At 43.0% G+C, this 15085-nt stretch overlaps 3 protein-coding genes across 3 annotated transcripts, besides 2 other annotated features; 1 reads left to right on the plus strand and 2 right to left on the minus strand.

Annotated features, from left to right (window-relative positions):
• Positions 1–6585: part of a repeat region (Identified by RepeatMasker using a combination of RepBase library and repeat library created with RepeatScout) that runs on past the window's edge.
• Positions 6584–8187: a repeat region (Identified by RepeatMasker using a combination of RepBase library and repeat library created with RepeatScout).
• Positions 8188–8301: 114 nt separating this feature from the next.
• UA08_02483 (hypothetical protein) lies at positions 8302–9370 on the plus strand (the record flags this gene model as incomplete). The annotated part of the gene is made up of 3 exons (XM_020264530.1): positions 8302–8583; positions 8648–8697; positions 8767–9370. The coding sequence occupies 3 exons, from the start codon at positions 8302–8304 to the stop codon at positions 9368–9370; spliced, it is 936 nt and encodes a 311-aa protein (XP_020121951.1).
• A 524-nt stretch (positions 9371–9894) lies between these two features.
• Positions 9895–11931, minus strand: UA08_02484 (hypothetical protein; the record flags this gene model as incomplete). Its single annotated transcript, XM_020264531.1, has 4 exons — positions 9895–10292; positions 10358–10679; positions 10985–11080; positions 11161–11931. 4 exons carry the CDS (start codon positions 11929–11931, stop codon positions 9895–9897), a joined length of 1587 nt encoding a protein of 528 aa, XP_020121950.1.
• Positions 11932–12489: 558 nt separating this feature from the next.
• Positions 12490–14683, minus strand: UA08_02485 (hypothetical protein; the record flags this gene model as incomplete). The annotated part of the gene is made up of 3 exons (XM_020264532.1): positions 12490–13003; positions 13070–14423; positions 14494–14683. 3 exons carry the CDS (start codon positions 14681–14683, stop codon positions 12490–12492), a joined length of 2058 nt encoding a protein of 685 aa, XP_020121949.1.
• Between the last annotated feature and the right edge of the window lie 402 nt (positions 14684–15085).

Here is a 15085-nt window from a genome sequence, read left to right on the forward strand (position 1 = left end):
AATTGTCGTTGCGTCGACATGCCTATGTCTGAGGCGGCATGGAAGCGCCTTTCTGAAGCCCAGGAGTGTCTTCAAGAGGAAGAAGAGCAAGTCTTGGCTAAAATTCTTCGTTTGCGGAAACAGCAAAAATTATTAAAGAAATGGGCTGGTGAATTCCTCCAAAAGGATATAAAGGACGTCGAAGAGTTGGAAAGATTAGAGAAAGTGGAAGAAGAGGCGAAAGCAAAACAAGCGAAAGAGCAACAGGAAGCTGAAGGGCTTCTGGCTACTATTTTGCAAAGCGACGACCTCGTCCTCGGTACCAACTTCGATCCTTCTGTCTTTCTCGACCATACTTCTGTCTCTATTCCTGAATTTTCTCAGGGCAATTCAAGTGCCTAACAGGTTCCCATGTGTCTTCTTCAGGTCCATATCCCTTCCATCTCACAAGGTAGTAGATGTGTTCTTTTTCTAACTTGCGCTGCAGTATTCTTTCAACTTTGTATTCTTTGTCGTCTACTGCTTCATCTTCATTCATTGGGTTGGTTATTGGTTCCAATAATGAGATATAAAATACTAGATGTATTTGCATTCTTGCTGGTAGCTAGAGTTTGTAATTGTCATTGGCAAGTTTTTCTTTAATAGTGAACAGTCCAAATTTAACTACATCGAATTTATCACTTGATCTTGTGCTTTTGACGTTAAAACCTTTCAATCCTAGCGTTCATCATAGAAGGTAAACTCTCTCCCCCTTTTTGAGTGCTGGCGCGTTCTCGCGCTTCTTGTCGTAATATTTCTTCATTCTCATTTCTGCCTATTTAATATCTTTTGACAGGTTGCTATGCATCAATTGCATGTGCATTGCTTGGATGTTTGCTTCATTTGATGCTCCTTCTCGTTTAATGTTTTCCCAACTCATCCTTAGAATTCTTCCTAGGTTGACAAAATGCGGTACTTGTCCTATTGATGCGTTCATAGCATTATTCATTGCAAACTAAGCAATTGGTAACAATTCTACCCAATTATCTTGGTTCCAATCCAAGTAATGCCTTAGATATTGTTCAACTGCTTGAATCATTCGTTCAGTCTGGCCATCAGTCTGTTGATGATGTGCAGTTAATAGATTGTGTTCTATTCCACAATTTTTCGTAATTGTCTGCCAAAATTTAGACGTGAATAACTTGTCTCTATCAGATGTGATTTCACTTAATAATCCGAATATCGTGAACACTTCTCATAACATCAGTATTGCACATTATTATGCCGTTAAATTCTTTAGCGTTGGCTTTAGGATAACATATTTCATAAGCTTATCCACAATAACAATAGCTTCAGTGTACGTGATTCCTGAAATAGGATCTTTCAACTCTGATAAGCCTTGTATAAAATCCATTGTAATCTTCTGCCATGCTTTCGTTAGTGTTTCTAGAATCTGCATTTTTCCATAGGATCAGTGGTTGATTGGTTTATTGCGATTGCAACTATCGCATTTCTTAATGTAATCTTCAACCAATTTTCTCATTCTTGGGAAGTAATATGTTCGTTGTATCTTTTCCACTGTTCGGTTGATTCCATGATGTCCTTCGATTGGCAAGTCATGGTTCATTTGAATGACTTCTGTAATCATTAAAAATAGTACCAATATTGATCCTCTCCAAACGGCTAATCCATTCTTGATTACTGCTTCATCATTATGTAGTGCTGTCTGCAGTATTTTGTCATTCCTGGTAGCTTCTACCATCTTTTTATAAAAACCTTTGCTTTCTATCGTAATGGTTGTCGCTAATATTGCCTTGTCGTTGTAGCAGATTCCATCTTCGTCTTCCACTAGTATATTTGTTCATGGCTGTTGTATTCCAATTACATAATCTGCTCTTCTGCTTAACACATCAACAATAACGTTTTCTTTTCCTTTGATGTGCTCAATTCGAAACTTGAACCTCAATAGGTACTCTGACCATCTAACTTATCTGCCGGTAAGCTCTTTTGTTGTCGTGAAATACTTCAGATTATAGTGATCGCTTTTCACAACTATTTCTTCTTTAACTCCTTGCAAGTAGTGTCTCCATTGCTTAAATGCTTCAACTACTGCGAGTAGTTCTCTGTCGTGAACATCATAGTTCCTTTCTGCAGTAATAAATTGCCTGGAGTAGAAGGCAACAGATCTCAATTTTCCATCATCTCCTAATTGTTCCAAAACAATTCCTAATGCATATCCTGATGCATCTGGTCAAATCACATTCGGTTTTTCCAGATCATGAAGCATAAGAATTAGTGCTTCTCTGACTAATTCCTTGACTTTCTCAAATGCTTGCTGTTGTCGTTCTGTCCAATTGAATTCTTGATCTTTTCTTAATAATTCTGTGATTGGTCGTGTTGTTTCTGCATAATTCTTCAAGTATCTTCGGACGTATCCTGTTGCGCCTAGAAACTGCTGTATTTCGTTGACGTTTGTTGGGATAGRCCAGTCGAGTATTGCATCTTTCTTTTCTGGTTGAATCTTCAATCCTTCTGGCGTATAAACCATTCCTAAGTAATTGACGGTTGTAGTGTCGAACTCACACTTTTTGATCTTGAGCGTCAATCCTTCGTTCATAAGTGCTGTCATGACTAATCGTACGTGTTCCTCATGTTCGTCCGGGTTTTGTGAGTATACAATGATATCATCAAAGTAGACTGCAACAAATTTGTTCAAGTATTTCYATAGAAYRTGTGTCATGTATCGTGCAAATTGTGCCGGTAGGTTTTTCAAACCCATTGGTGCAACTACCCATTCAAACAGTCCTTTATCCRTAAGGAATGCTGTTTTCYAAATGTCATCTTCAGCCATTCGTAGGTTGTAATAACCCCATTGAATGTYAAAGACTGTCATGATCTTTGCTCCCTGCAAGAGATCTCTCTTCTRTTYCTGATGAGGYGCCTTGTTTGYRTYATCTACTRTTCCATTATTYAGTGCTCTRTAGTYGATAAYCATTYGTTTGGTYATATCTTTCTTGTTGACAAACATYRATYGTGCTGATGCTTTTCYGTGTCCTGGTCGTATATACATTGCTTCGTAAAACTTGTCGGTAAACTCATTCTCGAGTTCTAGTTCGTCTCTTGATTTGTGGTATTGCTTGACTGAGGGTGGCGTAAATCCTTCTTTTAGTTCGATTCATACTTCAAATTCTTTGTCGTGTGTTGGTAATCGCCATTCTTTTTTCACAAATAGTTCAATAAACTCATGGTATTTTTTAGGCAACTTTGCTAGTACTTCTGCAAGTTCCTTTTCGTATAATTCTTTCAGTTTCAGTTTTATCTTCTGCGTTCTTTCTGTAATTCTCATTTTTTCGACTGTTCATGCTTATCAGATCGTCCTAATCTCCTTCGTTCCGTTGCTCTTRATTCRTATTTCATTTTCATCACTCAAGTCTCTCTGACYRTTTTRTGGCTTTCCTRTGTTTCGTRCTTTATTTCCTTTRTTRATATATTYAATATCTTYAGCGAAYRTCACCTTCCRTTCCTGTTCTTTTGCCTTCYRTGCTGACCTTTCAGCTTCYGGTAGCRTACTRAGGATTTTCCCTRATTCCTYAYGTAGCTGTGYAATTTCTTCAATACTCTTTTTGATCATTCATGTATTCAGCTTTGTCTTATCAACGATCACTATTCCTTTTATCCAGTCGATTATCGGATTTTGTGTTCGTAACCATACCATTCCGAATACAGCATCATAATATTCTTTTAATACTGGTGCGATATCAAGCATAACTGTTGTGGTGTATTGTCCTGATTTCACAAYAAYATTYRGTGCCTGTCTCTTGTAGYCTTGACTGATTGTTTCTCYACTAATARAGATGATTGTTGCYTATTTGTTAGTCTGGGTTRTGGACAGTCCTGCTTTTTTCACAAATTTTTCTCTAATATAATTATAGGCTGCTCCTGAATCTAAYAAGATTCTTGYATCTTTTCTGTTGATCTTTGCTAGTATYAYCACTRTTTRACTGACTGCTTTYTGTTCTGTAGTTGTTGCAATAAGTTTGGTTGTGATCATGTGCCTTTCCTGGTATCTTTGTTGATATTTGAAATATTCTTTGACACTATGGTAATGCTGTTYGTGYGGTCCTTCTGCCTYGCATTYGGTGATTGTGATGTCRTYGTGATAGGGGTGTGCGGGTTCTTGATAGAYACACTGACATTCTATCCATTCCTGTGGACATTCGAGTCTTGATTCTTCAATCACTTCTGGGATTCTTGGAAACCATCCCTTTTGTTCTTTTTCYGCAAGATGCATTTCACATGATGAGTCGTAACACATTGTCCAATGTACTTCCTAATGCAAATTTCCTCCTAGTGCTGGATAGTGATGACAAGAGCAATTCCTCACATGTCCAGTCATTCCATTGCAAAAGCGTCGTCCTCGCTCGTGCGATATATGTTCGTACATGTTCGCTAGGGGTGCATGCATTCGTCCATGTCGTTGGCACACATGATATGTCCATTCTTTACAGTGTTTGCATTCTTCGATGTGATCTTTCCATTTCTTTTGAGACCTCTCCCAGCAAGTTGCGTTTGCCGACGTGCAACTACACCGGTCATTCTCTTGAGGCCAAGTAGCATCGTCCCATGCTTCTTTTGGTTTTTCCTCAACAGGGTTTTCGTCTGATTCTCGGTACAGGTCCTCATGAGTTATCGTCGTTGGCCCATCATCCTGCAACGTTGGTTGAGTATAAAGCGACTCTTCCAATGGGGATTTTGCTCGAGTATCTTCTATACCAAAGTCTTCTGCGTCAATTTCTTCTGAATCGGCGTCTTTACTGCATTCTTCTGATGAGTCTTTCGTATTTTCGAGGTGATGTACGAGAAATGCCTGGCCGATTGATTCTTCCCCCGAATCGTAAGGTTGGCGTCCCTTCCTTGTATCGGTGCTAACTCGTCTTGCTTATTCAACACTCCTTCTAAGGCTGAATCTCTTCTATCTTTTACCTTTCTTGCTTAGGTCGCTAAGCATTTCTTTTAGTTGTTCTGGAGCCTTCTGCTCTTTGGTTTGTTGTATCCATTCTGCTCAGATTCATTCATAGTTCATTATCCATTCTAATCATCGTTCTTCGTTTTCAACTGATTGCTTCAAATCTTTATCAGAATTGATCTCATCGTCAGCTATTTCGTCAGCTTCACTGTTATCAATTGAAACTAGTGGAATCATTGTTGCGACTTGCTCCTTTAAACCTAAAGTGGCCAGTTTCTGGTTCTTTTTTGGCTTTCGGCATTGATTCATAAAATAACCTGGTTTTCCACAATTAAAACAAGCTTTATTTTTTCTTAATTTATCTTTTTCTTCTTTAGACAAGGTTGCGTTCAGTTACATTATTATATCTTTATCCTTGTCTTTAGTTTATTTCTAATATAAGTTTACTTTATTCCTTCTGAATTCTCCCTTTTCCATTCATCGGATATAGATAGTTAAATCAATCTGGGATGCTGCTTCTATCATTGCTTAAAATATTTCAGGTTGTGGTGTCATCATTGAGATTTAATCTTTAACATTGTCTTTCAGTCCTTTATAAAACTGGTCTCTGAATCCTTGGTTGTTCCATGATAATCCTTCTAATGTCTGTAAGAATTTCAAAATATATTCTTTAACTGAGGTTTATTATTTAATATATTGTATCTTATTAACGGCTTTGATTTTCTCATTAATAGTTCCCCATAACTGGTTAAGTTTTTCTTTGTAGTACCAGTAACTAGAAAACATTGTGATTGTCTCAGGGTTTCTTTGTTCTTCATTGCCATTTGCGCGATACCAGTCGGTGATGTACGGAGCAAACCACTTCATAGCTTCTCCATCGAGAAAGCTTGATGCTACTAGTACTTTATCAGACTCACTCACAATTCATTCACTATTGTGCATAAAATAGAGTCGTATCTGAGCAAGGTATACCTTAAGGGTTCCACGTTCTCCCTTGAACAGAGTTACTGTTCCAATCTTGATTTCTCGAGGTGTTTAGCTTGTTTTTCCTTCATTATTAACCACTGCTCATTCCAGTTCTTCAATGCGTTGTAATAACGCTGCTATATCCCTATTATTAGTAGTCGTGGTATTCCCACTGCTAGTGTTAGTAGTTCGCGAGTTGGGACTCAGAGTTGCTGGAACTAGGGTTTGAGGTGCCATCGTTACTTATCCTTAAGACTTCTCTTTCAACTGAGGGTCTTGAATTGTCGGAAACTTCGGTTATTTACCGTCGAGTATAGCTAGGATAGCTATTAACGGGCGAAGTTAATAGGCTTCTGGTATACGAAAGTTGTAAAGAAACAAATGAAGTCTTAAAACAAGATAGAATATCCTGATCGATAGAAGATCGTATACTCAAGTTATCACAGTTAATTCAAGACGATAGAAGAAAACTAAATACATGGTAAATGAGCGTCCTTATATAGCTTTCCTCCATCATAGCCTTCATAGAAATCCTCTGATTCCTCTGATCCGTAGATCATAGCCATCATAGAAATCCTCTGATTCCTCTGATGCCCTAACCCTAAGGCTTCGCGGGTAATCCTTTGTTCCGGTGTGCATTAGTCCCGTAGTGACTAACCTGATCCATTGGCTGTGACGTTCTGATTCTCTGACATTTAGTTTGGCTAGTATTATTAAAAAGATTATTAGGATTATTATTAAAGATATCTGTATAATTATTATTATTAAATTTCTTAGAAGTATCTTGAGTATCGTAAAATACATTAATATTAATGGTTAAAGGCTTGAGTTTAATCTTTATATTACTATTATTATTATTATTATTATTATTATTATTATTATTATAGGATTCCTTAACTTTTATTTCTAAAATATAAGTTACTTTTTCTTTAATAGTTTTTATAGGGAATAGAAGTAATATATTATTTATATTATCCTTATCTATCTTGATGCTAATATATAAATAAATTATAAATTAATAACTCTTATTCTTTTTCTTTTTTATTACTTAAAAATACTTTATTAAAATAGATTTTAGATTTATTATAGCTTATATATTATTAGATAGAATAATAAGAGATTTTTAACTTTTTTGAAATTGCCTAGCTACTATAACTTCTTATATATCTAATATCTTATAGATATAGGACTATATATTAAAGTTTTTTATAAGCATCTTAATAAATTTATTTTTTATTTTAAAATAAATATTGATACTTAGATTAATTAGAATTGACATTATATAAGTCTAATTATAAAAGATTATTTGCTTCTTCTTTTTAAATACTTCCTGATATAGCTAGATTATTATAGAAAGTATATAAAAGGCTGGAATAGAAGTAGCTTAATTACTATATATAGGGCTGTTAGTATTAGATATAAGTGTATTTTATTATATTCTAAAAATAGTTTTTTAATAACTGTGATGAATAACTTGTTAATATTTTAATAGTAATTAATAAAATACTTAAAGGGTATATAATCTAGGTTTAAATAGATTACTTCTTAGAAAAGAGTCTTTTAAGAGATTAATTATAGGAGATAATAATATATTTATTTTAAAGATTGGGTTTACCTAGCTATAGAAATTACAAGCTGAATATTTTATATATATTATATACTTATAGCTTGAATTTTTAGTATAAAAAGTAGTCTATAATATTATTTAAAATAATTATAAATATAAAATAAGAAAGTAAATTAATAAGTTAGATATATAGAAATTTTATATTTAATAATATATACTAAATTTTTATTAGTAAGGTAGACTATTAAATAAGGAAGTAGTCTATTTTATTATAATATCTTATTTATTATTAACTAAAAACTAAGTTAATTAGAAATAATTAATTAAGTATTTAATTAACTAATTTTTATTAGTTAACTTATTAATTATTTATAATAGTAAATTATTTTAATAAAATTTCTTTTAAATAGTTATTCTTAATTAAATAAACATAATATTTTTATATGAGAAATAAAAAAGGATTTTTTATATTATATATAAGAGAAATAAAGAAGTAAAAAAGAGTTCTAGAATTCTTTTTATTTTCTTTTATCAAGACCTTAAGTTTATCTGTTTACTAATAGAGGTATTTCTATACTATTAATATAATTATTATAGAAGGTTTTAATTAATTTGCATTTATACTATTACATAACCTTTATATATTATAGAATTTAGACTGTAGTTCATGACAAAATATAAGTTATGTATAAAATTCATTTTGGCAAGGTTGTACGAATAGGCTGCCGTAAGAGGCTGACAAATCCACCCGCCCCGCTCCAACTATTGGCGCAACAACAACAACAGCAGCTACAACAGCTACCAAGTACTACAACACCTGCACTTCAAGGTATTATATATCAACATGGACACCGAGTTCTCCCTAAAAAGCACAACCCCGCGCGCCAGCAAGACAGAGCTCGTCATCGGCGGCGTGAAGGCGTACATCTACGGCCTCGAAGAAGCCAAGCAGCAAAAATACTCCGATGTGGCCGTGCTCTATCACGTACATGGACGCACACGAAACTACCTCACCAGCGAGGGGTTTGCGCACGAAGTTCTGGACCGGTATCGAAGGGATGGCGCACCGAAAAAGGCGGGTTTGATTGCGGTTGCTTTTGATGCGCGGAACCATGGGGAAAGGATGGTGAGTCTTGAGGCAAAGAAAGAAGCGATCGAATTTGAAGATCAGTGTACTGATACTTCGGCAGATAAGTGTCCAGGCAAACGATGGATGGGGAGAAGGGAACGAGACGCATGCGTAAATCCTCTCTTTATCAAATACCTGGCTGGTCATGAAAGAGCGCCAACTAAACTCCGTCCACAACAGACAAGACCTGGTCTCCATGGTCTCTGGCTCCGCGCAAGATGTCGAGCTTCTCATAGACTACCTGCCCGCATATCTGCCCGAGTTCCAGACCTTCTACAACATCATGTCTGGCATCTCACTAGGAGGACACACATCCTGGCGTCTAGCCACCTCGTCAATCGCGACAAAGGGCAAACTCCACGGCCTCGCTATCATAGTCGGCTGCCCCAATCTCTCGGCTATGCTTTTGTCCCGTCTGGGCGTGGACCTAGACGCGCTCGGTGTCTCTCTTGACCAGGTACGCACCGTGCCATATAGTGAGCTTTCTGCAAAGCTCAACAAGTCGCAACGCACGCGCTGGCCCCGCGCGCTCAGTGAGTTGTTTGCCGGGTTTGATCGCGAGACGGACGAGCGGTTTCCGCGGCATATTCCGACGTATATTCTGAACGGTAAATTGGATTCGCTGGTTCCTGACAAGTTCACGCAGCCTTGGGTGGCGAAGAGGCGTGCGGAGGGGTACGAGAACATCGACTATTTCGTGCAGGAGAATGCTGGCCATTCCTGCACAGACCAGATGGTGGAGAATATCGCGCAGTGGTTAGCTCGGTTATTCTCTAGAGACTGACTTACGGAGTATAGATAGTTAGCATACTGAATATCCCTGCTTACCCCCCTAGAAATTGAAAAGCCGGCAATTCACCGGGCTTAGGTAAAGATGCAAACGCTAACTACTCATCATTCCTCGTATGGCATACCGATATCATATATACAGCCGGTGGATATCTGCCTGCAATCACAACTTCCCAGCCTTCCTCTCCCTCGCGTCCTGTGCCAGGCGAATCTTCTTCAAGTCATTCGAGATAAAATTCCGAATATACTCTTGCAACCAATTAGGCAGCCCGCGAAGCAGACTAGCGCCACTGATTATCCCCGGGATTATGACCTGTCCACTGTTCCCGCTCAGGACGTGCTTGACAATAGCCTTGGAGACATCCTCGATTTCAAGAATGGGCTGTCTGATCTTCAAGCCCGAGTCGAGGATGGGCCGGATCATGTCTGTCTTGACCCAGATTGGGTGGATGACACTCATAATCCAAATCAACACAAACGCCAGAAGAAGAGGGAAGAGAAATAAAGGTCTTTTCATTCTTACCTAGTCCTGACTTTCTCCGCCTTATACCACAGGCGGATCTCCTGCGTCAACCCTTCATGAAAGGCAAGCGCACTGGCTTTACTGCCACTGTAATCAGTCATCTCGCCCAGTCCCAAGAAGCTGCCTGCACTCGCAACCGTCACTACATGGCCGTGATTGCGCTTCAGCATAGCCGGCAGGAATTCCTGCACCATCCACCAGTGGGAGATGGTGTTGACCTCAAACACTTTGCGCACGAGGGCCTCGGGTTTAGTCAGGATGGAACCTTCTTTGCCAATGCCCGCATTGTTGATGAGCACTGTTGGGTCGCCATGCTCCAGTCGGATTTGGATGCCCATGGCTTTGACGCTGGCGGTGGATGTGACGTCGCATTTGTAGACGTGGACGTTTGGTGCTGTTTCACTTAGCCATTGACCCTTGGTGAACTCTTGTGAAGGGGGTTGGAGGGAGCATACGCACGCAAAGGATCCGTCGGGTCTAGCACATCAGCAACACACACTTTGATCCCCCTGCTGGCGAGGTCGCGAGCAACGCTTTTGCCGATGCCGCTGCATCCGCCTGTCAGGAGGACAATTTCCCGTGTCCAGTCGTATGTATCAGAGGTCCAGTTGTTCAGGACAAGGCCTGACAGGATACGGTTGAACTGGGTGACGAGCATGTATGCGAAGACGACGGCGACGAGATTGCGCGTCGTGGACGATGCGAGCAGTGCCTGGATGGGCAGAGGCAGCTTACAGAGAGCCTTGACGGCGAGGCTTTGCACCGAGTCCATGGCCAAGAACTATGCACTAGGTATGTATTGCGCGTAGTAATGCTGTCTCAAGGTTGAAAAGAGAGGAGTATTAGGCCTTGGGGACTGAATGCCATATTTATTTATCGAGGATCCGAATAAGGAACCGCCCGAACATGATTGGGAACAAAAAAACCTCGGTATCTGCACAAAGCAACCTCAAACATCGCGCAAGATCAGTTTCTGGGGTGACGATCTGCCAGATCGACACGATGCTAAAGTATCTAGCTCATCAGACTGCGAACGCGTTGGGGACTGACTGGGTATGAGGCGAGCCGAGGTTAACACGTGCTTACATAGTCCACTAGATCCATGGATATTCCAACAGAAACGAGATTCATGGAGTATGGAGTATTCCTGATTCTCCTTACAGAGGTGGCATTGACAAGATACTGAACAACAAATGATATATTAATGATATTTTATAATATAGTGTATCCAATTACCGGACAACATAACCCCCGTCAATCACAATATCCGCTCCCGTCGTATACGAGCTGGCATCACTGATCAAATACACATACGCGCCCTTTAGCTCCTTCGCATTCCCATTGCGGCCCAACGGAATCATCGAATTCCACAAGTCCTGCGTCTCCTGCGGCACAAAGTCTGACAGCCCTGTATCAATGTAACCCGGCGAAATCGAGTTCACGCGCGCAAAGTCGCGCCACTCGTTCGCCAGCGAGTGCGCCATGTGAATACACCCGGCCTTGGCCACATTGTACGAGGTCTGCTCCTGCGGGTAATTGGCAATATGGCCCGACATACTCGACGTGATGACGAAGCTGCCGGTGCCGCGCTCCTTGAAGTGTTTACCCACGGCCTTTGCGCAGTGGAATGTGCCCGTCAGATCGGTCTGGATGACTTCCTGCCAGTCCTGGACGGAGCCATCGAGGATGCCGGAGTTGGCGGTTCGGCCGGCGTTGGCAATGAAGCCGTCGATCTTGCCAAAGTCTGCGATCACGTCGGCAACGAGCTTCTCGACGTCCTCCCAGGCGCCAATGTTGCATTTGTAGGCTTTGGCCTTGACGCCGTATTTCTCGGCGAGTTCTTTGGCGTTCTTCTCGCCGCCTTCGGGTCGCGATGAGTATGTGACGGCGACGTCGGCGCCCATCTCGGCGCAGCCGCGCGCTGCTTCAATGCCCATGCCGCGTGGGCCTGAGGCGCCGGTGACAACGACCACTTTGCCCTTGAGGCTGAAGAGGTCGGCGAGGGAGTCGGCGGTGGGGACGTTGACGGGCATGTTGTATTGTTGTATATCAGGAGGATGGTGGTTGGTGGTGGTTGGTGGTGGTTGGTGAGTGGCAATTAGGTAGTGGTCAGAGAATTGATGTACTATTGTTGAACGACCACGGCGAGGACGAGGTATAAATAAGCAGGAAACCGCCGCCAGCTTGGTTCTCGTCATTGCGCAAGAGAGTGAGCGACCTTGGAAGGCAGTCAAGTCATTTACGAGCCGATGATGTCAGCGACTCCACGGAAGTACGGAAAGACGGCAATATCCCCCACCGCTCGGTGAGCCCGAGCGTATAGTTATACTCTTCTATGATCGAGCATAGAGAGATAAAGAATAGAAGACCGAGGGAATAGAACACGATGGAATAAAGAGCATGTGCATCTTGTTGGCCAAATCAAAAACCCCGTCCCAGATAGTAAATACACACAGAACCAACGCCGAATCCAAGAAAGCTTCCTTCCTCCTTTTCTGAGGATGAGCGACTGACATGAAGGTAAGGGGAATCGGACAAAGAAGAACTAGAAAGAGAGAGAGAGAGAGAGAGAGAGAGAGAGAGAGAGAGAGCTAATACCGTCGGCCCCTGTTTTCTATCACCGGCGTCATTCGGCCTCCCCGTCCGTATCGGCCATCCCCGCGACCTCGGGAAAGCTCAAAGTCAGGGTTCGCGTCTAAAACAACGTCCTGCACGCGCGGTCCGCGATTGGCTGCGGCTGGGCCTGAAGCTGGTGCTGCAGCTGGCCCTTGCCAGTTAGGATTGATGGGTCGCTCTGAAATTGACGTAAAATGGCTTCCTTGGCTTATATCGCTAATAGCTGGTGAGTAAGGTCCGTTTCCCGCATTTTCCCCGGGGATCTTCAATGATGCTGGTGGCTCTATCTCACCATTTGGTCTTCCGGCTAGGAGTGCCGATGGCATTGGAGAAGCAGTATCGTCGGCGAACCGAGGATCGACGTCTTCAAAGTACTGGTCCCCGGACGGCTCGCGCGTGTGCTGCGGGCTGCTGCTGGTCATGCCACGCTCGTCCACGCGGCCCATGCGTCCTTGGGCAGCCCAACCCGAGCGGGGGGGGGCATAAGGCCTGCACCCGCATTAGTCTCCATCACTATATGGCCATCTAGTTTTGGCAAAAGTTATGAAAACTCACTCATTGCTGTAAACACTAGTTGGACTAGGAATAGACTCATTATTGGAAAACCGATTGGGTTGGGCTAGATCTTCCCCATTTCGAACTCGTAGATTCGGCTCGCTGGATTGAGGCATCATCTCAATTGCATAACTGGGATCATTCAATTCGGGAAGATTAGGCTGTGAAGCAGACGGGTTTCGCATATGGCTGGGAGGATAGGGCCGCGAGTAGTTGTTGGAATTGCTACGACTTGGCCCATAGCCTCCGCCTGACCCATCAGAAGGTCGACGGCCCATCGCTGCATAGTGGTCATATCCATCGCGGCGCGGGGGGTACCCAGGTGGAGGACCCCGGCCTCGAGGCATTCCACCAGGAGGGGGACCACCACGCATCCCGCGCACTGAACCGCCTCTTCCATTTGGTGGAGGTCCCCGTCCACGACTGCCATACGGCATCGGTCCCGGCCCTCCCCGTCCATATCCGCCTCGAGGCGGGTAGCCTCGGCCTCGTGGAGGCTGTCCCGGAGGTCCGTATCCCTGAGGCGGACCTCTTTGGGAGCCCAAACTACCATCGGAATACTGGCTTTGCAACATTCGCTCGGTAGAATTCGACCTTATCATGCCTGCTCCTCCTCCTCCTCCTTCAGACGTACCAGACGCTGCAGGCGGGATTGGGTTCCCATACTCGTCACGCGGACCGTGATATCCTGGACGTACAGGTCGAATTGAATGGTCATAAAACGCGGCACTCTCTTCCGCCGTAGAAAACCCGTGATTCCCAGAGTCTGCCAAAGTGTGCGATCCATCATCTGTCGCGCGACTCGAATTGTAGGTCGTAAAAGTAGGCGCAGAGTCCGCATTCGAATTGGAGCTGATCAGAGGAGTCTTGAGATCTGAACTGAGAGGAGGGGGGGACTCCGCTTTGGCAAGACCCGCTGCAGCAGCTTCTGCGTCTTGTCGGGCGTAATAGTTCTCGCCGTTCATCTCCGCATTTTCAGATACAAGCTTCCTTCGCGCCTTGCGACTGACCAGCGTTCGCCGCATGGCACATGTAACAACTCCGCAGGCAACGAGAAGAATCGTTGCGGCAAGCACTATCCATCCTCCCCATTTTAGATGCGGCACGAAAAGAAGGATATCCACCAAGAATGCCAATAGAGTCACGAGAACTGTCGGTAAGAGCAGAATCAACAGCGCCAGCAGATACCGAGGGGAGTGTGATGGTGAATGGAAGTGAGAGGCTACGGCCATGATCAAACAGACCAGAACCAAGAAAGCAGCCACCGGATGGACAATCAGGATGGCTGAGAGATAGTTGCGGGCGCTGGACGAGAGATTAAAATCACTGCTTTCGCTGGCGCCAAAGATATTTTCTTCGTAGCGACCAAGAATTAGCCACCAACCCCGAGTTATACACGCATATGATGTTTATATCCGACGTACCTGTGTCATAGCCCACGCGAGCTACACTGCATGTCGACCCCCTGCAATACCCAAAAACGCCAAAGTCTACATTCTGATAAGTTGCGAGGGGAATCGCTCTGATGACAGGCGTCGAGAGAGTGGAGAGCAGCAGTAGCACAAACGAGATGAACAGTAGCACTGAGAGAGGGGTTGCGGGTTTCAGCAACATGACTACGGCCAGGAATCCGAAGCGATGATGATCTCAGATGATCGAGTAGACGGCAAACCGGGAAGCGACGAGCACAGTTAGGTGATCATGGAGATGGCGGGCGACATTGAACTTGAGCGAATCTGTCGGTTAATTCTCGTCTAGATTTCACCAGCAATGCTGCCAGCGTACAGCACCCCCGCAGTCTGCGCGCACTCTGGCAGCGGCGTTGGAAGGGGATGGAATGTGGTGTATTTATTGTATTCGATTGGCAAGCGGCGACAATGTGAGGGGACGAGAAGAGCGAGCGAATGGACTAGACGAACGAGCGACGGGACAGGGGTCGGGCAATGAGCGAGAGAGGAATGATTTTTTATGGCAAGGCTCGGTCGCAGTTCGATATCGTTCAAACACAAGCGATGG

Source organism: Talaromyces atroroseus, assembly GCF_001907595.1.
Source record: "Talaromyces atroroseus strain IBT 11181 chromosome Unknown scaffold_2, whole genome shotgun sequence".
NCBI classification, from domain to species: Eukaryota; Fungi; Ascomycota; class Eurotiomycetes; order Eurotiales; family Trichocomaceae; genus Talaromyces; species Talaromyces atroroseus.